The sequence below is a fragment of the Agaricus bisporus genome (genome assembly GCF_000300575.1).
Source record: "Agaricus bisporus var. bisporus H97 unplaced genomic scaffold AGABI2scaffold_8, whole genome shotgun sequence".
NCBI classification, from domain to species: domain Eukaryota; kingdom Fungi; phylum Basidiomycota; class Agaricomycetes; order Agaricales; family Agaricaceae; genus Agaricus; species Agaricus bisporus.
In genome coordinates this window covers 1,724,254-1,751,532 of record NW_006267371.1, presented here as the reverse complement: position 1 = coordinate 1,751,532, position 27,279 = coordinate 1,724,254, and the positions used below count along the sequence as shown (strand labels likewise).

At 46.5% G+C, this 27,279-nt stretch overlaps 9 protein-coding genes across 9 annotated transcripts; 8 read left to right on the top strand and 1 right to left on the bottom strand.

Moving 5' to 3' along the window:
* Nucleotides 1–89: 89 nt before the first annotated feature.
* Nucleotides 90–866, top strand: AGABI2DRAFT_73438 (hypothetical protein; the record flags this gene model as incomplete). Its single annotated transcript, XM_006463486.1, has 1 exon — nucleotides 90–866. The coding sequence occupies one exon, from the start codon at nucleotides 90–92 to the stop codon at nucleotides 864–866; it is 777 nt and encodes a 258-aa protein (XP_006463549.1).
* Nucleotides 867–7,424: 6,558 nt separating this feature from the next.
* Nucleotides 7,425–8,455, top strand: AGABI2DRAFT_194339 (hypothetical protein). Its single transcript, XM_006463485.1, has one exon. The coding sequence runs from the start codon at nucleotides 7,434–7,436 to the stop codon at nucleotides 8,157–8,159; it is 726 nt and encodes a 241-aa protein (XP_006463548.1). The 5' UTR covers nucleotides 7,425–7,433; the 3' UTR covers nucleotides 8,160–8,455.
* A 1,103-nt stretch (nucleotides 8,456–9,558) lies between these two features.
* Nucleotides 9,559–10,245, top strand: AGABI2DRAFT_120359 (hypothetical protein; the record flags this gene model as incomplete). The annotated part of the gene is made up of 1 exon (XM_006463484.1): nucleotides 9,559–10,245. The coding sequence occupies one exon, from the start codon at nucleotides 9,559–9,561 to the stop codon at nucleotides 10,243–10,245; it is 687 nt and encodes a 228-aa protein (XP_006463547.1).
* Nucleotides 10,246–11,102: 857 nt separating this feature from the next.
* AGABI2DRAFT_120358 (hypothetical protein) lies at nucleotides 11,103–12,143 on the top strand (the record flags this gene model as incomplete). Its single annotated transcript, XM_006463483.1, has 1 exon — nucleotides 11,103–12,143. The coding sequence occupies one exon, from the start codon at nucleotides 11,103–11,105 to the stop codon at nucleotides 12,141–12,143; it is 1,041 nt and encodes a 346-aa protein (XP_006463546.1).
* Nucleotides 12,144–13,352: 1,209 nt separating this feature from the next.
* AGABI2DRAFT_179868 (hypothetical protein) lies at nucleotides 13,353–17,126 on the bottom strand (the record flags this gene model as incomplete). The annotated part of the gene is made up of 3 exons (XM_006463482.1): nucleotides 13,353–13,504; nucleotides 13,556–15,519; nucleotides 15,571–17,126. Coding segments are annotated over 3 exons (3,672 nt in total), but the record flags the coding sequence as incomplete, so codon positions are not given.
* Nucleotides 17,127–19,122: 1,996 nt separating this feature from the next.
* Nucleotides 19,123–20,199, top strand: AGABI2DRAFT_120356 (hypothetical protein; the record flags this gene model as incomplete). Its single annotated transcript, XM_006463481.1, has 3 exons — nucleotides 19,123–19,187; nucleotides 19,228–19,435; nucleotides 19,489–20,199. 3 exons carry the CDS (start codon nucleotides 19,123–19,125, stop codon nucleotides 20,197–20,199), a joined length of 984 nt encoding a protein of 327 aa, XP_006463544.1.
* A 641-nt stretch (nucleotides 20,200–20,840) lies between these two features.
* Nucleotides 20,841–22,693, top strand: AGABI2DRAFT_194338 (hypothetical protein). The gene is made up of 10 exons (XM_006463480.1): nucleotides 20,841–20,936; nucleotides 21,064–21,148; nucleotides 21,223–21,292; nucleotides 21,381–21,471; nucleotides 21,562–21,705; nucleotides 21,763–21,854; nucleotides 21,914–22,097; nucleotides 22,157–22,304; nucleotides 22,375–22,394; nucleotides 22,453–22,693. The coding sequence occupies exons 1-10, from the start codon at nucleotides 20,873–20,875 to the stop codon at nucleotides 22,491–22,493; spliced, it is 939 nt and encodes a 312-aa protein (XP_006463543.1). The 5' UTR covers nucleotides 20,841–20,872; the 3' UTR covers nucleotides 22,494–22,693.
* Nucleotides 22,694–23,528: 835 nt separating this feature from the next.
* Nucleotides 23,529–24,779, top strand: AGABI2DRAFT_208395 (hypothetical protein; the record flags this gene model as incomplete). The annotated part of the gene is made up of 7 exons (XM_006463479.1): nucleotides 23,529–23,601; nucleotides 23,662–23,787; nucleotides 23,845–23,969; nucleotides 24,026–24,103; nucleotides 24,170–24,244; nucleotides 24,297–24,458; nucleotides 24,513–24,779. The coding sequence occupies 7 exons, from the start codon at nucleotides 23,529–23,531 to the stop codon at nucleotides 24,777–24,779; spliced, it is 906 nt and encodes a 301-aa protein (XP_006463542.1).
* Nucleotides 24,780–25,106: 327 nt separating this feature from the next.
* AGABI2DRAFT_187111 (hypothetical protein) lies at nucleotides 25,107–26,458 on the top strand. The gene is made up of 8 exons (XM_006463478.1): nucleotides 25,107–25,212; nucleotides 25,279–25,313; nucleotides 25,376–25,457; nucleotides 25,516–25,595; nucleotides 25,650–25,728; nucleotides 25,785–25,922; nucleotides 25,985–26,076; nucleotides 26,127–26,458. The coding sequence occupies exons 1-8, from the start codon at nucleotides 25,133–25,135 to the stop codon at nucleotides 26,315–26,317; spliced, it is 777 nt and encodes a 258-aa protein (XP_006463541.1). The 5' UTR covers nucleotides 25,107–25,132; the 3' UTR covers nucleotides 26,318–26,458.
* Nucleotides 26,459–27,279: the final 821 nt, after the last annotated feature.

Here is a 27,279-nt window from a genome sequence, read left to right as displayed (position 1 = left end):
GGGTTGGGAGGGCCAGGAGCGATTACCCCATTTGGACATCGGGTCGCTTCCTTTTAAAGAGGTGTGCTGGCTTTTGACTTCCCACTACCATGGCCAAGCGAGTCCATTTTGCAGACAGAAACACCGTCTTCAAGTCGCCCTCACCGCAGCTCTCAGACGCAACCCTCTCAGATGTCTCAGAGCTCTCTACCCCTCCACCCGAACTCGCCTCCTCCCCCGCCCACGCACCACAGCACCTCGTCCCCTGGTTTCTCCACATCTCCCCACCTCCACAGCAGGAGCTTCCCAAGGCCACCGACGACATGCAGATCCACTGCGCTCTGGCCTTTGCCTTTTTTCAGGGCAGACTCCTCTCGGCCAACTTTGACCTCACCTTTCCCTATGCAGACCAAATCCGTCTCCATCTCCAGGCCCACGAGCTTGCCGAAGCTGCCACCAAGCCCCCACTCCCCCAGCTCTTTATCAAGTGCCCTGAGCTGTTCCCCTGGACCATCACCGTCGAGCCCTCCCTCCCTGGCTCTCACGTCACCGTCGAAGACGTCTTTCGCACTCTCTACAGAGAACTTCGGCCTTCGGTCTCTCCTCACGAGTACGAGGCACTCACTCACACTCGTAAGCTTGCGGTGGGCAAGGCCTACCATGAACGATGCCAACGCATCGCCGACCACCAGCTTCAAGCCCGAGAACAGAGCAGAGGTATCCGAAAGGTCGATTTCTTGCAAGACATGATCATCTTCAAAGGTCTCTCCCTCCACACCGATAGAAATCATTGGGAACTCCACGTCGGACCTTTGTCTACAACACCCATCCCGTACCCCGTCACATTATCCATGCCCGGTCTATCGCCCTCTATGACCAGCGTGTAAAATGGGTTCTGTCGCACCTCTCATATCTTATTTGACATTTGGAACTAATTAAACAACTACGACACACTTGGGACAGGTGAAACGTTGACGGCGTCATTCATTAATCCATACGCCCCACCCCCGACGTCGCTTTTTCTTCGGTTACTGGTTATACGTGTTGTTAACCCTAGACCCTAACCGGTTTTCGTCATTCCGCCTGTCCCGCTACTTCCGGCCGGGGTTTTTCCCACAAGGCTGGAAAAAGTAAATAAAGAGAAAAAAAGAAAAAAATAGGGTTTTCTTATATTCTCCTCGTAATCTGGGTCGTGTGGTTTTTCTTTTTCCTACTCTAGGGAAAGAAGAGGGTGGTGGATGGTTGGGTTGGTATAAAAGTCTCTTGGCTGGCGGCCTTTTTTTTTGTACCACATGATTGGGGGGTCTGGCTTCCTACTCGGAGGTTGACCTATTTGGTTTTTTTTGCTTTCGACGGGTGTGTTGGAAGTGAAAAAAAAGTTGAATGTTTTATTTGTTTGCTTTGCTTTGCTGCTTTTTTTTTTATTCGTAATTTGCTTTTTTTGATGGTAGACGATTTTTTGTTGTAGTGGTCGGATGTTTTTTTGGGTCCGAATTTTTTTTTTGTCTACGTCGTTGTAGATAAGTAAGTATTATTATGTTTTGATATCTTTTTTTTTTTATTAGATATTTTGTTATGTGGTTATGTTAATTTCTGTAGTAGTGTTTTTTTTTCGGTTGGGGTTTTTTTGGATGCTGTTTTTTAATGAATGAATATATGTATATTTTGTGTGTTGAAGCCCTAGTGTTGATTGAGATAAGATGAATTCGTTTTTTAGATAGTTGAGATGTGTTGGATGTATTTTTGGTATATTGGCATGGGGATGAGTTGCATGGTATTATCACCGTAGTAGTAACAACAGTATAGTAACGGTGATACTTCTTGAGTTTTTTTGTAACGACGACTGCGGGACACTGTAAATTTTGTAGTTGTTGTAAAGAGAGAGATGAGATTCAAGTACCGGGGTGATGACTTGAGTGTAGTATGACAGGAGGCTGATCACCGCAGCAGCAGTAGTAGTAGTATAGTGGAGGGTGATACTAAAGTCTCTTGATTATTTTTGATCATGTTTCAATCCCTGGAGAGGTTTTTGAAATTTTGAGGAGTTTTGCTCTGTAGAGTCTCTCTCTTACTCACAGACGCGCGCGCGCCGAGAAATTTGACAAAAAAGGGAATGTAGTGAGATGTCACGTAGATAATAGAACTTTTCGTATTTTTTTTGAAATGTTTTGATGCGTGAAAGGTGTCTTTTGAGATACTATACCGTTTTGTTGTTTTTGAAAAAGTGCTAATTTGAGATAAAAGATAAAATTCGTTTGATTTGTTTGACTGCGGGAAACTGCCACACGTTCGTTGAGTTGGATCGGATGATCATGACTCAGTGTGTGGTATCATCACCGCAGCAGCAGCAACAACAAATAGTAGTGATGATATTTCTTAAGGCTCAAGCGTGGTGGAAACAGAGGGATAAGAACACCGATGGGAGATAGTAGGAAGCAAGACGGAATATTGAATTCCGGAGCGAGCGAATACCACGCTCAAGAGAAAATGAGATATCATCATTAGTGATAACGCGGCGATTGTCTCTCAATATATTAAGTGCTCGGGGGAGGCGACTTGAAACGCGAGACGACGTCTCATCAATAATGACACTTGGGCCCTTGGCGCACTGCCAATATAGCAACAATCTGACAGTATCACAAGTTCGATTTTATGATTTATATATAAACTAGGTTCACAAGTTTCTGATACCCGAGATTCATAGAAAACGAGCCCTACAACTTCTATAAATGGAAGAATACCCTAGGACTGCAGGGAAGAGATAATTGAAATAAAAGGGCTGCACATCAGTTACTTAGGGATTCCGGTAAACACAGCCCCTCCGAGCCGGGTAATACATATAATGTTCGGTCTCTTTGAACATCCGGTCTTACAGTTGATTGGAGATGTAACCTTTGACACGATCAGGCGGCTAACAACAATCGGCGCCATTGCTGGAGGTCTGTGGAGATGTGAACTTTAAAATAGTTCATACACATGTGGCAGATGGACCCATAGATCCATCTGAGATATATTAATATTAATTCGAACGGTGATGATTGACCGCAGTAGAATAGTAGTAGAACGAATGAAATGAGGGATCAATTGAAAATTGCACATGAAAGAAAGAAAAAAGCCGGGGAAAGGGAATGAAATTAATTAGCTGTTTCCGCTGGTCTTAGAATTCCGTAACTCGCTTCTCCATATGAACTATTGGGGACTTGTGCTGTTCCCGAGGCGGTTGATAAGTCAACGAAGACTCGATATGACGATATCAATGGTCAGCATGGACTTTTGTGCATTTTTTGGTATGAACAGCCATGTATTTACGACAAACGTTTCATGTGGTAGACGAGCTGGGCCTTTTTTTCCTTCTTGGCAGTTACCCTACTTGCTCTCAGGCGTTCTAGCTAACCAGTGTCGCCCAAGCGGCGTTGCTCATTAATTTCAGTGTCACCATACGTATAGACTTCATCATGAAACAGTAGAAAACGCCAGGTAGTCTGTTGAGGAATAACATCGGGAAATACCCCTGGAATAAGCGACATGCTGCTTCGTCGGCGCTGAGATTCGAGCGTTTTAGCGCCAGCGGAGTTTGACGCTGGACCAGCTGGACCTGTTATAAATGAACTCTTATCGCCAGCGTCAGAATTCAAGGAGACCTGTCAAAGGAATAGCCACCGAGACCACCGATTCCTTTTTCTTTCAGAGTATTCCCATGTTTTGGTACTTGGCGGTGGTCATACTGGGCACGTTTCCAGATTGCGGCTTCGTTGACGGAGGGGAATCAATACCGACGTGGCTTATTTTTGTACGGTATCTTTATTTACTGACACTTCGATTGTCAATGTCATCTGAAACCATTGAAAGGGAAAATGTCAAAACTACTAATAGTTACCCCAGCCACCGATTGTCACGTATGGCAGACCCCAACTTTGACCGAATGTCGCGCTTTGTGACAATCATCGCATCATGTTAAAGTAGACCGCAGTGTGGGGTTAGAAATGTCACCTTTCTCGAAATTATCTCGGAAACCTTTCGGATCCAACGTGAAGCCGTAGGGGAGGTGACCCCCATAACAGCAATACTAAAACGAGATAAGTGGTCTTCAAATAGTGGTTGTCGTACTTACTCCTAGTTACCTTGTTCCCTTTATGTTATATCAATAGCATACCGGCCGGTTTATTATTGAATTCCATGTACTTTAATATAGCGAGACTTCGCATGGTGACAACTCATGACACACATTGAACATTATTGTACTTCACCTGTATCATGTATATCACCGCAGCAGCGCAGCGGAGGTTCTCTCTTACTGCATCATGATCATCAAGAAAAAAAATCTGTCGAAATGATGATTCATCTGAATGGTACCAACATGTATTCATTTGCGCTTTCTCTTTTGTATTGGTGACCATGGTACGGGAGTTACTCAATCCAAACGTGAAGGAAGAGAGGTATTGGGATAGGATGAGAGGTCGATGACCTGGATTACAGATTTGTTCAAAATTGAATTGAGGCATGCAGTGTATAAGACTTCGGGTCTCCGAGTCCGATCTTCAAGAAACTCGGCACAAGTCTTACAGCACCTCGGTTTATGCTCAAAGGAGTTCACAATTCTGATACCAAGAGGTTGTGGAAGAATACCTAGAACCTTCACATAGCAAAAGGCACTGCGCTCCCGGTAACCACAGCCTACGAATCGAAAAATGAATACAAGGGCCCGGCCTCTTCGAACATCTATCCGGTGTACAGTTGATGGAGTGGGCCGATGTAAGTTTTGACGCCATTAGGCGGCTAACAATCGGCGTCATTTCTGTAAGCCTGTGAAGACGTCACTTAAGTGGCTCAAACTTAAAAACAGCTCATAGACGCACCAACTCGCATTGATCTCTCTGAACATATTAGTTCGAACAGACTAACCGCAGTAGAACGAACGAAAAACAAAGGGGTTAACTGACCTGATGGTCATTCAATAAGCCTGCACGAAAAAAGCAGAAGTTTCAAATAAGTGGATTGCTTGTTGATTAATGAGATGTATCGGACACGATTCATAGTCTCGACTCTGATCCTATAATTTCGTAATCTTGGAGACGTTTTACTCCATATGAACCACTGGGTCCTTGTGCTGCTCTAAAGGGAGCTTAATTAATCACAGTGGGCTCGGCATGACGGTACCAATGGTCAGCATTTTCTCTCTTTTATGGGCTTTGTGCATTCTAATACGGATAGCCATGAATTCGCGCCGATAAGTGAGGAGGGTAGTTGGAGCTGTTGCGTGCAGGTGAAGAGCTGTGTCTTTTCTTCCTTTTGACGGCGTTAGTTTTCTCCCCAGGTTTTCAGCTAACGGCGAGAATCGGTAGGTGATCGGTCACTCACTGATCCTGTGTCTACATGATAATGATGATATGCAGTCCGAGTCATTGAACAGCCTTAATCTTTGTGAAACCTGTGCGCAGGTAGCCCTTTGAGATACAACGTCTATTGCTCGTTGTGCGGAAGTGACCTCAAGAATAAGCGGCCTGCTGCCTCATCGACCGGGGAAATTTTAGCGCCGGTTAATTCGAGTTTTGATGGTGGACCATTTCTAAATAACATTTTGATCGTCGATGTCAGAATTCAATTAGAAATGTCAAATTCGTTCCCAAGTGGTAAGTCACCGACCCCCCTTTTCAGAAACTTACCATTGTTACTTCGTGATAATCATTTTGAATATATATGATACGACATCTCTTATTTGTTTGAGAGAAAAGGAACTTCGAATATCCGACCTGTGGCTTCGTTGGTGGTGGAGGTTTACGTTTAGTACCGGCTGCCTATTAAGTTGCATCACATGTGCCCTTATCTAAAAACACTCGATATCTAAATCATGATCGAAGCCACAGATAAATGACAGTCCTAATGATGTTTTCCTACTATGTGAAAAGGATCCCATGTCAAAGTTATACTAGGCGCGCTCCGGGATTAGAACGAGTCTTAAGTTCATCTCGGAAACCATTCGGATCCCGGCTACTATGAAGGTTTAGGGAAAGAAACCGCTGAAGTATCTCCCTATGACAAAACCTAAACACATAACGGGCGGAACTTGAGCACACTTCGGCCTCGCTTGGACGCTTTGAATTTTCCGCCAGAATTCTTTCAGAATGCTTTGCAATCCGAGGAGAAACCTCTAGTTCCACATAGGTAAGCATTTTCCCCTCGAGAATTTCAATATAGCGCTGACCGAAAGTCTAGATGGCAAGAGCTCGCGATAATGGCGCAAGTTTCAAGATAATCAAGAGAGACGGGGCAAGGTTGACGTCACTCCTGGCTGCTATCACCGTCAAAAGTTTAGTGGACTTGCTCGGCACAGCTAAAGCAATCAAACTCAACCTTATAGCGATAGACGCAACTAAAAATCCAATTATTCCGCGTCTGTTCCGATTGAATATTCCGTCGGTCAACATATCAATGTTGGCGCCACACCCAAATTGGATTGAGAAAGAGAAAACCAAGGCATCCCCCTCATTTGGTCACACCACAAATAGATAGCTGCGCACGAGGGGGTGTCGGTGCGAGGTCGGCGGCGGGCGCCAAGCGTCGGATGGCAAAAATTGGTCGCGATTCAGGGTCGTAACTATGCAAGATGGTGGCAGTACGTCCCGACAATGGCGGGATAATGTAAGTCACGCTGGGGCACACGCCTCAGAATGGAAATCGGCATTCGGCAGGGTAAACTCAGCTGTCGCTATCGCTAAGTAAGTATTTTACTCATTGTGGCTGCACCGGTGTCGACTACACATTCTGTATATGCTATTGACAGTTTATTCCACGGCACCTTGTTCTTTTCAAACTTTCAATTCTATGGGAACAAAATCGTGTAAGCTATGCCATGGCCAGTTGTGTTCCCATTGCTAGGGACCGCTTTGCCTAAATTGGGCGTATACAAGTTTGTTGTGACACATTTTGGGGGACCTTTGATAGACCAACTCTCACTCCGACTAGATTCCGGGTCCGAAACAAAACTCCAAATGACACGCGACGTCGAGCTTAATTCTATGCACAGCACCTTGGAGGATATGAGGTGAGACGGCGGTCCTTCTGCACAGCCCGCCACTTGATGCGCTTTCCTCTTTTGGACCCTTGCCATGGCCATGGTTGCGACTTGAATAAGAAAATGGGACAATTAACATGGGTGGGTCATGAGATAAACAATTGCGCGTGGTCAATGTGTCTGTCAGAGGTCATTGTAGGGGAAGCATGGTCGGGGGCAAAACGGGAGCGTATGGCCAGCAGCGCTTAAACTTAAAGATCTGCGGAGTGGTAAGTCCATAACATCATTACCCCATTCAATCTATAAGCTTTGATGCCGGCTTACCCGATAATTTAGGTGATGACTCTCTTTTGCTTCATACTTGCTTCAGCCTTGCCATCCGAGTATTTAAGGGCTATGTTTTGCGAACATTCAATCCCAATCCCCCCATCCTCTACAACGAATGCCTTCAAGACACGTTCGATTTGCGCCAACCTCCACTGTTCACACCTTCTCCCCATCTTCGGCTCTATCAAAGCCTCCACGCCTGACATACGATAATTACTCACCTCCTTCCTCGAACTCGCTCTTGACACCTCCGGATGCACCAATAGCCCTTCCTCCTCCTAAACACCATCTACCTAAACGCTCTCACACCGTCCACCACCACACCTCTTCCATTCACCTACATCGCCTACTCCAGGATTCTTCACATCCCGACCTCCTCTTTGACGTCCGCTTGTCCCCTACGTCAGCAAAGGCCAGCAGACACTCTATCACTCCTGACGAACTCAATGAGCCGGCTACGACTCCACGTCTTCCGTCTATGATTATCTTCAGCCCATACCTCTCTTGGAGTATACGAGTTGCGCCAAGTGGCTATTCGCGGAGTCGTGATATGCATTACGTCACTGTTTGGGATGTTCTGAGCGCAGTCCATATGACGCTCAGAAAATCTGTCAACCAGGCAGAGTACGACGCGCTCGGGAGGGGAAGTTCTTACGAGAACAGGGTGAGGAAGGCGTATCATGATAGGTACTCGATGTACCCGCGCCATTCTCCGGCGTACGAAGAGGAGAAAATGGGTGGAGTGAAGAGGATAGATTATCTGGCTGAACATGTCAGATTTATGGGCATGGTACCCCGTGACATGAAGTCAGGGGAATTCACATTACGCACCGGGAGTTGAAAGCCTCGAACGCAGTGAAGTTGGTCTATCATTTCTTTCTATTTAACAAGTCCGTCGATCGGATAGTTCTGCTAGAGTCGCAGGGAGTGACTGCTAGTGAACGCTTCCTCGGTACCATACCGAGGGGGGCCTACCGAGTGCGAATCTGTTCGCTTAATTTCTTAATTTCTCACTTTATTCTGACAAGACAATACGTCCTATACCATTGCATATTTGAATCGGGTTACTGTATCCTCCTATACCTTGTATCATAGTATTTTCTCCTTCGATAGCCTTCTACGATTAACGACGTCACGATTAGCCTTTGTATTAATATAATATCGACTATGATAATGAGATCATGAGCATTACTATAAAGTTGATGGTGCGGGGTCATGAATGAATATGGGGTTCATGAATGAAAGATGAAACTTCAAAGACTCCTAACTTCTAACATTCGGAGCACCTCTGATGATCTAGAAAGCGGAAGAGCACTTCACTTACACCAGGTAAATGGAATCTTCCGATATTGAGGAGAGAAATGTAGCGGTTATCAGCGTAGGTATGATGATGCATTCAAGATGCATTCATAGGTCACCGGTGACGTCGTAGTTAGCTAAAACCAGTGCATTACAATGATGATTACATTACCAGTTGCTTGCATAATTCGAATTGATATTGATTGGAAATTGATGATCGTGTGCATTTTTGCCATTCAATATCATTCATAATCAAACTTCAACCCAATTTCTTCAAACTCGAACTAGAGGCCTTCCCCCATTTCACCGATTCGGCTGAGGCTGAGGTTAGCTTATGCGAAAAGAATGATGCCGATTTGACCGCTTTCCAACTTTGATATTGGGACCCGAGACTTTGTGGCGCAGAACAAGTCCCTGTCACTGCATACCTCTCAATCCTCCCAGTCTCGGACTCAACTTATTGCAAACGAACAAGTGCTCTCGAATAATCGTCTTTATAAAGTCATATTCACGATCTTGCCTTATTACACCTGAGTCAATGACGATCCCCCGAGGAGGAATATGGCCTACGGTTTGGCGTATGTGGCGCGCCCTCTGGGTTGCTAGGAAGAACAATGGGTCCCCACCAAATATCATTCGCCTTTCTTCTCTAGTCACTTAGAGACGTAGTCTTATTTTCTGCAAAAGGTTGAGACAGACAATCATGGGTGCGTTTATTGTCCTCTCGTGAAAAAGAAAAAACTTATACTGCATACTCATAACAACAGGCAACGAAGGCCACTCCATGGACGCTTTTAAATAATAGGCCTCGTTTCTCCGCCAAACCCCAAATACATCAAGCCCCTCACCTTCCGAATTTGTGGTCCACAAAGCCAGGAAGTGGAGTTGATTGTCAATTTCTTCCCGCAACCTTCGAAAGTCTTTCCCTTGCATACAAACTCATGCCACGTGGTACAAACCGCGTAAGGTTTTGGGATCAGATAACCCCCAAGGTTTTCCGCTCTGCTAATAGCCGTCATATCAGCCCCAGTGCCTCTCCCTCAGCTAATAGCCGTCATTTCAACCCCTATGCGTTCGCTCCTGCTAATAGCCGTCATTTCATTCCCCCCTCACCTCCAGCCTTGGCCCGTCCAGGAAACTATCGTATTAACCGCGTCCTTCGTCCCACTCGCGTTTTTAGACTGGATTGTGATGTTCTTTGGTCACCTCTTGAATGGAAACTGGGAGATTCTATTCCACGAAACGCCTTGCAAGATTACGCTATATCGCCTCCTGTGACTAGACTTCGCCTGACTGCCGCGCTTCTCCCCTGGCCGATTGATGTTTTTCCAAGTCAAGCTGTTGCGTACGGAGACCCCTACGTCTCCGTACTTGACATCTTCAAAGCTATCTACAACTGTCTGAAGACCCCCGTGACTCTAGAGGAATATAACAGATATGGCGGCGATGGGATGTATTCACATAATTATGTCTTGGCAAAGAAGGCCTCGCTAGCCTTTCATAAACGCTGTCGATCGTTTGGGATGGATACAATGCGACGTGTCGATTATCTTTTAGGAAGGACACACTTCAAAGGTCTCGTTCAGAGTATAGGCTCGCCGACAGAATGGGAGATAATTTTCGATTAAACCTGAGCAAAAGACTCGTTTTTCCACTCGTTCTAGACGTTTAAGCATTTTTACAAGTTGCAATCAAATTTAATGTTCTCGACTCCTTCGTCTTCGTAATATGTATTTATCGCACTGTATGTATATGAAATCTAATAAAGCGTAATTGGTCGTAATTTAGATGATTCACTCTAAGAATGAAATCTTGGATGAATCGAGCGCTCATTAATTTCGAATTCGGAGCAGCACAAAAAGAATATCCGGAACTACGCCATGCGGCACCTAATATTCACCTTAAGCGAAATCTGCTCAAATCTACTGAATAACGAAATTTAGTAACGATGAACTTTTTGAAATCATGAAGACAAGGTAACCTTCATTTGACCACGGCAGACGATGGTGGCGAGCCGGTCGTGAAGGTCTGATCATCCCACGAAAAGGGTCCTGTATTGTTTATGCTCTCTCCCTGTTACTGATGTAATGACTTGATATCTTTTCTGCATAAAAGCAGACAAGAACAAATTCTCCAACAACGGCATTTGTGGGCGCGGCTATTGTTTCCTCTATCTCAAGGGCAACGCACGCAACCCTTCCCATCTCTTCGCAACGAAAGTCCGGACAATGCACATTAGATCCTTAAAACATGGGCTCGCTTCTCAAATTATTCTCCACTTCATCGCAGATTATTCCTCAACATCGATATATCACCTTCTTCGGCTCCTGACATGTCATCTCAAAGCAGAGCAGTGTGTGGATGTCCATGCCTTGGCGTCTGTACACGAAACATCCAAGGAACGTGCAACTGTCCGTGCTGTGGTGCTTGTGCCAGTAACCAGTGGCGGTCAACACCTCCAATAGTTCAAAATTGCGATCCAAACATGGCCACCAATCCCCGCGCGTCGCCTCCGCGTCGGCCGTCCTCTTGTACTTATGCACCTCAAATGGCTGCTAGTCCAAGCACTTCTCGTGCCGGAACACCTCCCCGGGTGCCAATTGCCCAGCCTCACCCTTATTATATTCCTCAAACGACTGAACCGCACCAGTATATCTACCGCCCTGCATCATCTCCGCCTCAGCCAAATTCACAAACCTCCACGAGTCGTATACCTCAGTCGACTAATCTTGATAACAACCCACCGTCGCCTCCCCGCCAACAGCATGTGCGCTGGTCCTCCTCACCTCCTCCGCTTCAAATGCCTGAACCTAATCCCACCCCTTCCAATAATCTCCCCGCAACGCATCAGCAAAATGAACAGCGTCCAACTACTCGTACATCGCGAAGGACTTCTCGTGTCGATGGTAGCCCCCGCGTGTCGCAGTCACGCCAACGGAATTCGGAACTGCGCTCCATTTCGCCATTTGTCTACCACTACCAAAACCAATCTTCCGCCTCAGTTCCTGCTGTATCAACCAATTGTCTGCACCCCGTGCTTATGTATTCGACTCTACCCAGGTTGGATTGCGATTTCCGCTTTTCACTTTCCGACCCGGGACAATTTGTAGAATCCATTCCAAAGGAGGTTTTGCACGAGCCCGCTGTCACGCCTCCCGTAACTGAACTCCAGTTGGCCCTCCCTAACCTAACGCGATGGCCAATAAAAGTCGTTCCAACTCAATCGACTGGAAGAGGGGTATACTATGTTTCTATAGGCGACGTTTTCAATGCCATCTATAGTTGCTTGAGGGTTCGCCTCTCTCCGGAAGATTATAAGGCGTACGCGAAATGCTACCCGTATCCTCACATCATTAAAAAGAAGGCTCACGTTGCATTTTACGTGCGTTGTCGAGAATCGTCACTTTATCAACAGGAATTAAACAATGGATTGCGACGCGTTGACCTTCTGATGGGACGAACGAGGTTCAGAGGGCTTGCTCAGAGTGAAACTTCGTCGAAAGAGTGGGTCGTACTATGTGATTGACACTGTGTGAATTCTGCTGGTTCCTCTACTCTTCAGATGATACGTGTTTCGTTTTCCTCTGGTTCATCCCTCTTGACGTCACTCGATATCACATTCTTCGAGTGCTGGTACCAGCAATATCGTATGTGATAGCCAGTGAGTCGGGAGATGGTACGGAAGTGGCTTGAGATAATAGTGGATGACTTCCTCCAGGCAATAAAATAATCTACTTTAGATAGAACTATTTCCAGAGTCCGCTTCGTTTCTATCCGATAGGATTTCCTTTAGATGTCGGTTCACTGTGCATCAGTGTAATTAATTACCTGTCAATTATATTGTATTTTCGATCAACAAGCCTATAATTCAAAGTTTACCAGTTTTATCATTGATAAGGACCCTTTGAAAAAGATGAGGCTGATATTCATCGGAGAAAACTTCAAAAAAGCCCTTGAGTAAATTCGGATAAGAACTTAATAGCTCGATTTAGCGCATTACCTGACGACACTGAGGGCAAAAACGGTCTCGTCAAACGCTTATATTGGAATGGGAGCCTGCGTGGGGACCGAGTCTTCGATATTTACCAATCGACATAACTAAGAGCAAGTATTCGACAATAATCCACCTCCAATTGTAACACAATAGATAAACAAGGAGATCAAGAAAGTGAATATATAAGTAATAGTAACACTAAAGACACAGTAAATATATTGTCATTGAAGTCTACGTAAGTTAAGAACCAAAGCTACATCCAGGAGTTTATGCGAAGAGTAAGGTAATTTGAATAAAAACAACATCAACCGAAAGATGAGAACGAAAATTGATTAAATATACAACCGAGCATGATCAAAGACAACAAAATAGGGTGTCAGTATAAAAAAGATGGAGATATACTAGTTAGAAAGGTCTGGGATGGTTAGAGAGCGCTTGAACAATGTCTTCCGCGTCAGCGCCAGCGCCAAAAGTTAACCGATTATGTTCAGTAGTTTGAGTGGAATATGACGTTTCAGCATCTGCTTGGTCAGCTGATGACCGACCACTTGCTTCATTAAAGAATGCCGATAAGAGGGACATATGGTTTCTTGGCGGAGCGGGGAAATCAGACAAATTCGACATGTTGGACACGCTTGATGCCGTCGTATAGAAGCTGCTACGAGTAAGATCTGTTAATGGAGGTTGTAGACCGGAGTCAACACGACTTCCGGACGAGGGATCGAAGACACCGGGATGGTAAAATCTCTCGAAAGTAACGCTTTGACTAGGGTTGTTTTGCGATAGAGGGGGAGAGATATCGACTTTGTCCATCTGACCAGTGTAGGACAACCGGTGGTCAGAGGCAACCTCAGCAGGCGTTAGTGCCTCAACATTTCCGACATGAATACGTTCTAATTTTCTGCTCAGCTCATTTCGTTTAAGAAAGCGCAGAGGTGACATACCGGTTTCATCTTCGCTAGCCTCTACCTCCTTACCCGTTCCAGTTGAAGAAACAGAAACGATATCTTCTGGTATGTTGTCCTGGTGTCGAAAAGATTGGAAACCCAGTCTTTGTTCATTGATGGGTTGACCGTCAGGAGACAATTCAGCGGAGCGCGGTTCCTCGAATACGAACTCTAGGCTGCCTTCTGTCGGTTTTTGAATGAGGGGTGATCGGGGAGATCCCATAACAACACTATCACTGGACAACGAATGTTGGCTACTCGTTCTTTCCTTGTGTGAAAGCTGTTCGTACTCTTCGCTCAATTTGCGTGCCAACGTCGTCAAGCCACTCGTTCGCCTTGGATTAGGAGATTTGAGATCGAAGGGAATGTTTGATAGCTGTCTTAGCGAAGACTGGGAATCAGGCGAGCTCAGCCTGCTCGACGATTTCTGGACAATTCGTTGCCTAAGCGATCCAACTCCCGGCTTATAAAACAGATCCTGAAATCCAACAAGGTCATTTGGACTTCCAAGGGGGCGAGGGGAGTTTCTCTGTGAGGACTCTCCTGATCCAGCCTCTGGCACGGGTAAATTTTGTGAAAACTCTGTTGATCCAGCCCCTGGCACATTTAAATTCTTTTCCATTTCAGCTTTCACGAATTGGGGTATCTTGGGCGTGAACCGGTGTTCCAAGGAAGACGAAGCAAAGGTATGGGGGGTATCTGGTGATTTTTGTAAGTTCTGAGGGGGTACTTGTCGCGTAACATCGTATTGCACAGGAATTCTTGAACGTGGACCAAGCCTCCCGGTCGAATCATCCGCCTCTTTCCTCACATTTTGCATCCCAGCCGCGGAGCGTAGGCCACCCTTGGCACTGCTCTCTCCTTCCATTTGCTGCTCAACCGCGTACGCCAATATCTCACCAACACCAGCAGTATCCGCGACCCCTGTCAGGTTACCGTCCTCATCAATATAACGCGAATATTTCATCTCTCTGAGCAAGGGCTCACGAGCAGCGCCCGACCTTGACGTTCCCCACGTCTTCGAAGCCGGCGAAACACTGCTGTCAGCCAAGACATATTTGACCAGATTGTCATCATACGAGTCGACGCTGGGAGAAGCTTGCGCATAGGGATGAGGTAGCGGGGCCTGAGGTGGTAGTTTATGTCGCGCCGCTGGAAAATCAGAGAACTCTGCAGGTTGGGTAGCACTGGTAACTGGATGGCGTCCAGCATACCCCGCAGACTGCTCATTAGAGGGATGAACAGGCGCGGAGTAAAAACCACCCTGAGCATAAGGATGTGACGGGAGTCTGAGGTTGTCTCGATCAAGAGGCTCGGCTGGCAAAGGGGTGGAAATCGCTATACCAACACGCGGGTCGGTGAGCCCCGACACGTTGGAGGGTGTAGGTGAGGGCACAATAGCAGGTACAGGTAATGTTGTGGAAGGATCGACAACGAAAGATGGATCAGCGACCCTATGTGCCAAGACGTCATTCCGTAGCATTCTACTAGCCTCTTTTTGACGCGGAACCACATTCTCGATTATTGGTGTTTTTGTGGCTTCAGTGTCACAGCAAGGGACAGACTGGACCGCCTTGAGTGCAGACTTACTCCATGAATCATTACGGGAGTGGTCACGAGAATGGGATCGAGAAGAGTGAGTTCGACTACGTCCGGGGGAACTGGTGTTGGTTTGGGATTGTGAAGAGCGTGACATCGACCCTTGTTGGGACGGCAATTTGCCTTGTTTGATACTTATTGAAGGCACAAGTGGGATGATGTCTTGGTTTCCATGAACCGCGCGCGCCGCCAAATAATTCATGTTGCCCTTTCCTTGCGTATTTGCCTTCCTTCCGTTGGCTGTTAGGGATTTGGAGCGCGAACGAGAGACGCTGCGAGCCTGTTTGTTTCCTAAGGAATGGGCAGCTCGACTTTGCCATTCTTTACGTTCAGAATCCAATCTCTCGCCCTCCGCAAGAACCCTACAATGAACCTCAGTCACGTTTAATGTGTGTCTAAAATGTTTTACTCACCGAGCCAAAGAGGGTACCGGAGTGGGTAAATCAAGATCATCCGATGACCAGCTTCTTGGTCGCGGGGGTCGCAGGGGTTTGTTGGCCGCTGCCTCCTCCGCTCTTTCGGTAAAGGTATGCAAACGCGTCTGGGGGGCGTTAAGCGACGAACCAGGCTTCGGTCCTCGCTGAGGATCTCCTAAATTGACCAGTGATCGTGAATGGGCCAATACCCTCGAAGGAACACTTTGCGTCGCCTGAGTGGTCCCAGAACCCGTCGGCACAACAGCGCTTCCGGGAGGGCTCAATGTTCGCCTACCAAGCCCCGCCTCATTCTGCAACCTTAGTCGCGGCCGCGGAAATAATAGCGCATCACACCAGGTCTCAGCTGATAACCATCGCTCTATACCTTTTGGTATCCTACGGATCGTGCCTAATCTGACATTGGCATTGGCAGCCTGTTGAAGATTAGGCGTTGAAACAGATCCTTTGATCAATTTACGCAGAGTTCCATTAGAGGAAGAATTGGGTGGAGTAGACGTCGTGTTTGGATGATTACTGGGGGTTTCCGAGAAGGCAAGTTTTGGAATGATGGGCTGAATATCATAGGAGCCAGAGGATGGTGGTGCGGATTGCGGATTAGCGGAGCTTGGCTGACTTTCGTCTGCTGATTGGGAAACGAAAACATAGGGATGTTGAGAAGCCGGACTGGACTGGCTAAGTGGGTCATTTCGATAAGGGTTGATGGAATCTGTTCCAAGGATTTTTGTTGGATTGTTTACAAGGGTCGAATAGTAGGAATTATAGTAATCCTCATCAGTTGTCTGAGAATAGAGGCTTTGCATTGGGTCACCGGACGCATGTCTGGAACCTATTGATTGACTGGTAGTTCCTCCAGACATCGTACGTCGATGTTCGACGGTCGACAGTCTGTTATCACCAGCAGAGGAGGTATTGGGTCTGTATGGCAATTTCCTGGCTGGCAATTTTGCAGCACGGTCGGCGCGAGCGGGGGATGTGGGTGGTCTTACGCCAAAGGTAAAAATACTGGCAAGACTAGCGCGAGGAGAGGCTGGTCTATCCTTTGACTGGCGAAGGTAAGGAACAGGAGACTCGCCTACACCACCAACTTCAGGTGTGATGTAAGACAAAGCGGGCTGGCGCGGGCAGGAAGTCATATTCCGCCGCTGCGAAACGTCGCTTGGCCTGCCTGGCACAGTAGAGCTGGACGAAACCGAACGAGCACGTTCTCGACCTCGTATTCGGCTCTCCTCAGAGGCCCTAGAACTATATCCCCGATCGCCCGAACCGTCATCATAGTGGACACGAGGAGCACCACCCCCACCTGCTTCGCCAGCATAGATGGGGTCGCCCCAGCTATCCCTATCCCGAGTTCTCGATGAGCGTGGTTCCGGCGGTGGCTCGTAGGGTCCGGTGTAAGGAATATACCAATCCTCATCACGATCTCGTTGAGAATTACGCGCTCGTTCGCGAGATTCTGACTGTGATTTGAGCCCAAAGGTGAATCCATGCCGCGAAAAACGGCCGTGAGAAGGATCGGTGGTGATACTGGTCATGAAAAGAATGGAGGGGACCAGTGAGTGGGACGTGGCCGAGCGCTAGAACCACGTATTCTGAGAAGAAAAAGGAGCGGAACTGAGACAGGGATTTGCGAGGCCTACGACGCCGATGACGGGGATTCATGATGAGAAGATGGATGAGTATATAAATAGGTCAGTTTTGTGTGATTTGAAGAAGGATATGTCACGAACCAAGGACAGGAAAAGCAAAGACAGCTGAGCTGGTCGGACCAGCAAAAAGCTGCTCTCGCTGGGACAACACAGCTTCGAGCCCCGAGAACGAAATGTTTCCGGTTCGCACGATACCCTGATCGGCTAATTCCACTGGCCCCTCTGTTCCCTTCCGTCCCAGGGCCACACGAGGCTCACAACCGTATTTGCCAACAAACGTCCAACGATGGGTCGGGAACAAATCCACGCACCAGACACCGTTAGATTTTATCATGACCATGTTGAAAGAATCTGATACTATCATGACGTTACACTGAGATACTTAATGCCATAATTACCGAGCGCTATGATTCACTGCATCGTACCTCTAGTACTACATAGGTCAATTCCTCTCGCTCCTGCCTTGCTCCGAGGGTATATCTTATCACCTGAGCCTAAAAAGCACAGAAGTACCCATTGCCACGTCGTTGACCGATTAGCAGTGCCAACAACTGTCAACGCCATCCAATTCTCATTCAATTCTGACCGCAACAGGACATACTTTCCCAGCGTATAGAACCTGTGCTTATCTCAGCTGCCCCATGTGTTACCATCTCTGTGATCCATTAATTTTGACTAGGGCTCCACTAACAATAAAGATTGATCGTCATTCCCTGGTCATTTCTATGTATTTCTCCTTTGATGTTCTCGCAGAGCGACAATAGCCACTTTCCCGCTACCTTGTTCCCGGTGAGATACTTTGATCGAATGCTATAGCACTTATATAGACCTAAGCTCCATCTACTCGTCTCATAGAAGCTTGTGTCTTTTCTCCCATCCAAGTCGCCCGCGGTGCTAGCAGAACCAATTACGTCGAGTGAGCCGGTGTGTCCCAATAAAAGAGCGAAGTCGGATCCTTGGCATGAAATTTGACCCAGAATAAGTGTCAGCTTTAAATTTTAAACTATCATGATCAGACATCAGTCATTCACAGAGTCCGACGGGCCCAATGAACACCTTGACACGCTGATGTGACCAATCGCTGATACTCCGACCTGCCGACTAACGAAAAAATCACAGGCTCTGGTCCGTTATAAATTAACTGGATATGTCACACTTTTAGGTTTCGAAACCCAATTCCGTAAGGCCAAGTACGAATGGCGGGAGGGATATTCATAAACCAGATGTTTATGAACTACTGATGAAGTTTTGAAATATGAGCTGCCGACAGACTGCCGATGACCAGTATGAAGGATATTGTCTACGCACAAAAATGACGCCCAGCTGATCAGTGATCAGTAGCTTTCGACGGTAATAGCCAAAGGACCACCGCAAGCCGCACTCACACTGAGGTGTCTAAACCGATCACTGTCCTATTCCAGGCTAACCCAGGCCACCGGAGAGTGAACATCATTCTCCCACCTCTGTATCAGATGTTACATCCCCGCCAAGAACTTCTTCAGTCATCACTGACAAATGCAAGTACTCGATGGCTCCCCAAGTACGCATCACTTCATAATGGTAATAAGGGTGTCGGGGCGAAGGTGAGGCAAAAATCATGACCTCTTCAATTACCAACCTAACCGTCTTTGTACTAGTCGAGGGACTACGTTTATTAAAGTCTAGTACCTTGTAGTCACATCATTTTCATCATCGCATCACTTATGTCCCTGTGCCTTTTTCCAGTAACAAGGAACATACCGTAAGCAGTTCAATCTTACATCTTGTCCACGCTGTCCTTATGCGGCGCTGTCTTTTTCATTCCCCCCTCTTCCTCCTACCCTCATAAACACTTCGGTTTTTCGTTCCGCTTTGTCAAAGCCCACAAGGCTTGTGATTCGCTATGCGCTTTGATATATCCATCCTTCAAGCCGATAACCAATCTCATATCACTCCGCCAAATCATGAGTAAGTTTCCAATCTCCGTTTTTCACAGAAATTGAGACAGGATGGATTTTGACAGAAACAGCGGGATAACACATCTAATGAAGCGCACCATCGACGTCGGCCCAACCGCTAGCGCCATCGTGGCCATGGTATATTTGGCAGTATGGATGGCAGGGGTTTTTCTGTGCTGTTGCTGTTTGGGACGCAACCGTAAGATAAGAACGTTGTTTATCTGGAAAGGTCACAGGATGGGAGTGGACAATCTCAGGGTATGTATCAGAGGGTTTGCGAGCTGCCAGCATCAACTGACGAAGTTGTCCAGGATCGTCCAACGTCTGAAGGATCTAATGGACCGCCCGGTGTTCATGGCGAAGTACCAATGAAAGTCTCTATGCCTGTGGAGCATGATCCTTGGGCCGCCGCAATATCCAGATTACACCAGAAACCACCCAAAAGTAAGGGAAAGGGGAAGGGGAAACATGGATCCTTTGGCACTGATAGACACGATCATCGTGTGGCTCCAGAGCCAGTGAGCCCGCAGATATCACTATCCTCTATCAATGGAGAGTCTATGTCGAATCGCATGTCAACCGATGGAAACAAAGCTGTACCATATGGTCACGACAGCGATGCACAGCCGAGGGGACTAAGAAATGCCCCAAGGGCAGTGGCGCAACCTGATTTCATCAACCTCTCTACCATGAACCATCCCACTGATGCAAACCCATACTCGCACAACCAAACATCAGCCTTCCCTTCATTCTCAAGAAACACTCCTTATGATGCTTATGGCACCCCGGTCCATCAATTAGCGAATGCTGCTGCGAGCACCAGGAGCCTGAGATTGGACACTCCCCTGACAGCAGACTCCGACATTTCTCGTCAACTGCAAACCCCATCCTTTGATCCATTCCCTCTCCCACCACGGCTTAGTACGAGGAGCCCCCAAAGAGAAGATGACCAACTTACAACTAACCCTCTACCGCACGGAACCATTACGCCTACAGCTGACAGCACGTTCGACACCCGGTGATTAGCGGTGAACACGCAAATGAGTGGTTTCGGCATTCGCACGGATGGACAATACCAGCGTTTGTATTGTTTACCCTAGAAGACACCCCGCCGAGCTGTTCCAAGCAAAATGATATCTACACATGCAACGATGCGTCACAATTCGTCGGAAATAGCGGGTCGAGAATAAGGCAGTCCGTAGTTTATGCGGGCTCAAGAGGTTTTGCAATTTTGGTCTTTGCGGGAGTGGACACTTCTGTCTGCCACATCCGTAAGTTTAATAGGGATACCAATGTATTAAATATGGATTTTTGCTACTGTAACTTTGACTTGTCGATCTAGTGACCTGATACTAGATAGTCTATATATATGACTTAGATTAAGCGCTCATGATCAAGGGCTCAAGCTGAAGTCCGATTTCGGAAGCTGAAACTAAGGGAAAATTCTCACATTTCGCATGCAAAATGCTCGAAACATACCCAGATTGGCCCCAGCATCGTGACGAGGATGAGTATTACACGATCAGAGATTGGCCGATGGGAAGCACGACCGTATCAGCCGTTCCGCCACTCTGATGACGGCGGGCCGAGTTTCGGTCCATCTCGGCCCGCACTTCGAAGCTATAATACCAACGATTCCGGTCGTTCAACACTCTTCGATTCTCCACCAGCACCAACACGGCTTTTTGAAAAATCATGGCTGCGAATGTTCCGAAGATCAAGTTCAACAATGGAGAGGAGATCCCTGCTGTAGGCCTGGGTGAGTCGGACGGACTGGCGCCCTGGGATAATCTTTAGCGCCTTTGGGTTCCGTTTCTCTCACTCTCCGATAATTCATTACTCAAGTCTGATATGCTTCACTTGTATTCTGTGTGTTTCTTGGACAGGTACTTGGCAATCCTCCGCGGACGATGTTAAGAATGCCGTTGAGCACGCTTTGAAAGAGGGATATCGACACATCGATTGTGCTTGGTAAATTTCGTCTTGGAATGGCACAAAGGGCTGCCGTTATAGACTTGACAAGGCTGACCATGTGTATTTTCCAGGGGCTACGGCAACGAGCAGCACGTGGGAGAGGGTATCCGTGCGTCAGGCGTCCCTAGGTCCGAAATATTCGTAAGTGCATCCCTTGTTTCCAATGACAAATGGGAAAAAAGTGTCTGCATTTCTAAGACAGTTACCTAACTGAATATCATCACATCAGATCACCAGCAAACTGTGGTCAACTTGGCATTCTCGTGTGGAAGAAGCCCTTGACCAGACTTTGGCAAACCTTGGCACTGATTATCTCGATTGTAAGTGTAGTTCCTGCGGCTTGTTGCTATGAGCGAACGACATCTTTGAACCACTCAAAAGGGAGATGCTAACGTGGGTTTGTTTCATAGTGTATTTAATTCATTGGCCTGTGCCATTAAACCCAAAAGGCAACCACCCAGCTTTCCCACTGCTTCCCGACGGTAAACGTGATGTTGATCATTCGTGGCATCTCAAGGACACGTGGAAGCAAATGGAAGCTGTTCTCAAAAAAGGTCATTACAGATTTGCTCTAGGCTCGGTAACAATCTGATATTGATATTGTCGTCTAGGCAAAGTCAAATCCATTGGAGTCTCCAATTTTTCGAAAATGAAACTTGAGGAAATCCTACCCTCTGCCGAGATTGTTCCTGCCGTAGATCAGGTCAGCCAGTTACGTATTAACGTGACTCAATACTGATCTAGTATGGATGGGCCATATAGTTGGAACTCCACGTATACAACCCGCAGCACGAACTTGTGAAATACTTGAAGTCCAAAGGAATCACACCGCAAGCCTACTCACCCCTCGGATCCACCAAATCTACTCTATTAACCGATGCTGACGTCGTTGAAATCGCAAATAAGCACAACTTACAACCCGCGGACGTTTTGCTTGGATACTTGCGTAACTCTCACGTCAATTTTATCCGGATAAAATGGCTAATTCTCGCTCTCACTCGGCAGTTGCGAAAGAGATGGTTGTCCTCCCGAAATCAGTGACACCTTCCCGTATAACCTCCAATCTCAGTGGCGCCATCAGGGCTCTTGAAACTCTGACAAAGGCGGATGTTGAACGATTGGACGGTCTGGCGGCTGCTGGAAAACAGAATAGGTTTGAAGTTCCCTTGCCTGCATTTTGATATGTGTATACTTACGATGAACCGATCATTCTACCCCGTCAGATTCATTACTCCCCCCTGGCGTAAGTATAAACCCCCCGCTCTTCATGATATGAATGACTCACTGCTTTCATTATTCAGCCATCGAGCTTGGCTTTGATAATTGGCCCAAACTACTATAAATCGTCGGTCAAACGCCGAGCGTTCTTCGGTGGTCGAATCATGAAACGATTATGAAAGATGGGTTATGGAAGATGTGAGCATCTGATGGAATGAAATTAATATCTATTGTTTGTAGCTCAGGTACTTACATTGAGAGTATCTACGTATCCTCCGTCTTCTTTTGCTATTGTCAAACATCGATCCAAGCTCCGTTTCTCACTAAAGCACTATGATGAGGGAAGTTCGCACTCCTTTCGGACCCCGGGGTGCCATTCGAAGCCCTCTTCACAAGCTTTTGCGATCAAGATGGCATTCATTTCCGATGTTGGGAGCCAACCTGTGTTTTCCTGAAACGAAAGAAATGTAGCGCCGGTGTCTTCATGCTTTGATCGAGAGAAGCAAAATTTCTGTGAGAACCCTTGAAGACCCCATGAAGCTCAAGTGCCTCCCCAGGTTCGCCATGTGTTAATTATAGAAAATCATGCCGATTTGATTGAATGTCTAGATCTAAGACCTAACGTGATTGATCTCCGCATTCAATCTTCAGCGTCGTTCGGACGCGACGGTCGCTTTTCATCATTGCCGGAAGCCACGTAGAATGATTGTTTCAAGGTTGTGATGAAAGGGAGAAAAAGCTCCGGCCGGGTGAGATTGTGCTCTTATTGAGAGCCATTCTTGTTTTTCAGCTTACGACATATCAAGCTACACTACAGCAGTACTTTTGAAAAAAAAAATTACGTTACTTACGAATGTGGGTACGCAACACGAAACCAATACCCGCGTGGTTATGTCAATCTTGCTTCTTTTAAGTGGTACGATGACGACACGTGGGTAAGTCCGTGCCTTGTAGACCCATACTACAGTCCGACCACTTCTCGAAATCTCCGGGAAAGATTCAATCTGATTCTTAAAATTTCCGACCAGCGCGAAAGACAAAAATATCTCGTCAATGCGGAGACAATCAATCACACACTATAAAATGCTCTTACCGAATCACCAACGCTCCAGTAAAACCCCAATCCTTCACTCGATCATCATCCCCTCGATATCATATCATGAGCGTCGTTACTGAAGAGCTCAGCTACCGTGGTCGTGAACTTGAAAGTATATCCGACGCTATTGACGATGGTATCTTCGCTTACTCGCTCAAATGTGAATAAACACCAATTCGCTGACACTCATCTGTAGTCAACGTTCTGAAGGGGAAAACATGGAGCAAAAAATCCGAACTTGACGAGAACAAAAGCAAAAAAAGTTTTCGTAACTACGAAAATGCTTGTGACCGCGTGAAGGATTTCTACCGTTTGCAGCACAGTATGCAATTCCTATTCCTATTTACCACACAGTGATTTTGATTATTCATGTACACAGGGAAGCAAACCGTCGAGTTTAACTTGAAAGCTCGTGCCGCATTTCGGAACCGCAAGCGTGTTAGCATGAGCGTTTGGCAAGCCATCGAGCTATTGAACACGTTGGTTGACGAGTCAGACCCAGACGTCGGTGGTTTTCATTTCTTCTCGAAATTTTTGTTGCTGACGTGTCAACTCTGCAGACAAGTATGTCACAAATAGAACATCTACTTCAAACTGCAGAAGCCATTCGACGTGATGGTAAACCAGAGTGGATGCAGGTTTGTCTCGGTGTTTTGCGATCCCCTGAATCTGGCATGTGCTTATCTCGACACCGTGATCCGCAGGTAACCGGACTTCTCCATGATTTGGGAAAACTTCTTTTGTTATTCGGTTCCGAAGGGCAGTGGGATGTTGTAGGAGTTAGTTTGGTCAATGTTTCAGTCTCCCTCAGAACGCTAATATCACTCTCAGGACACTTTTGTCGTTGGATGCCAGTTTTCCGAAAAATGCATCTATCCCGAGACCTTCAGGAGTAACCCCGACTCAAGGCACCCCGTTTACTCGACCAAGTTTGGTATCTATGAACCAAACTGTGGGCTGGACAACGTCATGCTTTGTTGGGGTCACGATGAGGTAAATTAAATGCCGACTATTCCCATCATATAAATATTCTAAGCCCCATTCCAGTATCTCTATCAGGTCCTTAAGGACCAGTGTACCCTTCCCCCAGAAGGACTTGCCATGATCAGGTATCACAGTTTTTACCCTTGGCACCGCGAAGGCGCATATGAACACCTCTGCAACGAAAACGATAAAAAGCTCTTGGCAGCTGTGCAAGCCTTCAATCCTTACGACCTCTACAGCAAAAGTGACGAACGTGTAAATCCTGAAAAGCTTCGTCCGTACTATGAGGGTCTTATTGCGAAATTTTTCCCTCCTATTCTGGAGTGGTAGAGAATCGCCTCATCATTTCCAAAATATTTATTTTAGAGTTAATATATTAATTTTTTAATCTTTCTATTTTTATTTTATTGTCGTTGTGTGTAGTCGTGCAAATATACTGCCATTGTATCCAATTTCTTAGATGCGGATGACTGTGCTCATTTGTAGCCGCGTCGAATGGAATGACTTTGACTAACTACGATTGATTGATATATGACGTCGTATATGATAACGACTAACTATAATTTGTACACCTACGACGTCATCCTCGTGACAATCAGGAGATCGCGGTGCAGCTGTTGCATATAAAACGCTCTATACCACTCGCACCGTTTACTTCGTGCTCATTACCTTTACTCTGGAAGATGTCTGAACAAGCTCCCGAAAGCACCCTACCATATCCACCGATCCACAGGGATAAGAAATTTGTTGTACTATCTGATTGGTCCGTTCACTTGATCGCAGTGTCGCATTCGAAATCGATAGACTCGATACTAACACGTCGCGGCAGGGATGGCACCATCACTACATATGATTCGAACGATTGTTGGTTTACATGGATAACTGACACAGAAACCTCATGTTGACGCCTTGGTATTCTTGTGTAGATATGACAGACCACTTGGGTTACGGTAAGGAAAAGCGGAGACAAGGCAACTTAGAGATACTGGGTGGGAAAGTCACATTCCGGTGAGTACTTTCCGATCCTTTGCGCTTTCGTATGGTATACCGATCTCGGTGATCCCAGAGATGCCTTCCGCGAAATGCTCGAGAGTGTCACTAAGAATGGCCACACCTTTGAGGAGTGCAAACAAATTCTACACGATAGTGAGTGATCATCAACTTTAATGGCCTTGTCGGACAACTCAACATCGCATTCAGATATCAAGCTAGATGAGGGATTTAAAAGCTTTTATACCTGGTGTAAATCAGTCGATATTCCCGTCATCATTGTGTCGAGGTATGTTATTACTCGTCAGTTTGTGAGTTTTCCACGGAAGCATTAGTATCTACTAGTGGAATGGCGCCCCTCATCCGCGCTGTTCTATCGAATCTTCTCGGGGAAGAGGCCGCGAACGACATAGAGATTATCTCCAACGACGTAACGGTTCAGCCGGATGGAAAGTGGGAGATCAAATTCCGCCACCCGACTAGGTGAGGTGACGCGCTGGACTGTTGCATGTGCATCTATTGACTATTATTGACTAATATGATAGCGGTTATGGACATGATAAGTCGCAAGCTATCTTGCCTTACCGAGATTTGCCAAATCCTCCGACTCTGTTTTTCTTCGGGGACGGTGTTTCAGGTATTTATGCCGTGGCACCTTTGCTCATTAACATACTCAAGTTTTGTTAGACATTTCCGCTGCCAAATATGCTGACCTTCTTTTCGTAAAATCCAAGGCAGGAGGAGATAACGATTTGGCGGCATATTGTAAGAGAGAAGGACTCACTCATCTCATTTTTGAGGACTTTGGGAAGGCATTGCCCGTCGTACAGAGCATCGTCGAAGGGAAACAGACCATCAGGGATGTAACTTCATCCTGAGCATTGTGTTACGACGCCGTTCTGGGTCAACCATAGATACGAATGATGATGCAGATGCGTCGAATTTTCTATTTACATGTCCGAACCTTGATCTGTTTTATTATGAATCAGGGCTCTCAAAGGAGTTTGGGGGGCTATTCATGTTCCTTCTTAGTCCCCTCGCAGGCGAAGAAAAAATCAACTTCGTGTTCTAAAAGGGTTGACGGGCAAGTATGATTGGTTATTCGCAGTTTAAAGGCTATCAATTCAAGTGAGCGTATATTGGTGCCGCCGTGGCACCGGCTTTAGATTCAGGGATGGCAGTTGAATACTCTCTACTACTTGGCCTTGACTTGGCCATCTCCGTGAGTAGCGGTTATGATCAAATGGGAACATCGCTCTGACGCAAATGGGTTGTCGAAAGAAGGATCAAGGTGCCTTAAAATCTCGATGGGTTGTCTCTGCGCCTCTATCTTTAGTCAGATCTTAGTAACTTTCCACGTATAACGTCAAACCCAAGCTAAACATTTCAGGTTCAATGATACACTTAAGATCTTTTACCCTACAGGTACCGGTGAAATTTTAAAGCGATCCCATTACGAAGAGAGGTGTGAACTAGCGAGATTTGAGTGAGATGTCCGAGGAATCCAGGAAGCACAGCTCCACCTCCCCGACGAACGGAAATCGTCGACAGAGTAACATCTTCAACTCAAAGTATTGATTCCCTCAGCCGCATAGAGAATATGATATTGTGCTTACGATTTTATGAATTTCTTTCTACGCGAGCGTCAAGGTCACGATGCTCAAGCATTCATGGTTCGACTCTGAGTTTTAAGAGTTGCCACCATGGAAATAAAATGGCCGCCTTTCCACCTTGACGCCAGAGCGATCATGTCACTGCTACAAACAGGACATAATATGGTTCATCTCAATGTATCGAAATTGTCATGACCTGATCATAACGACGCACCGTCATCAAGTCA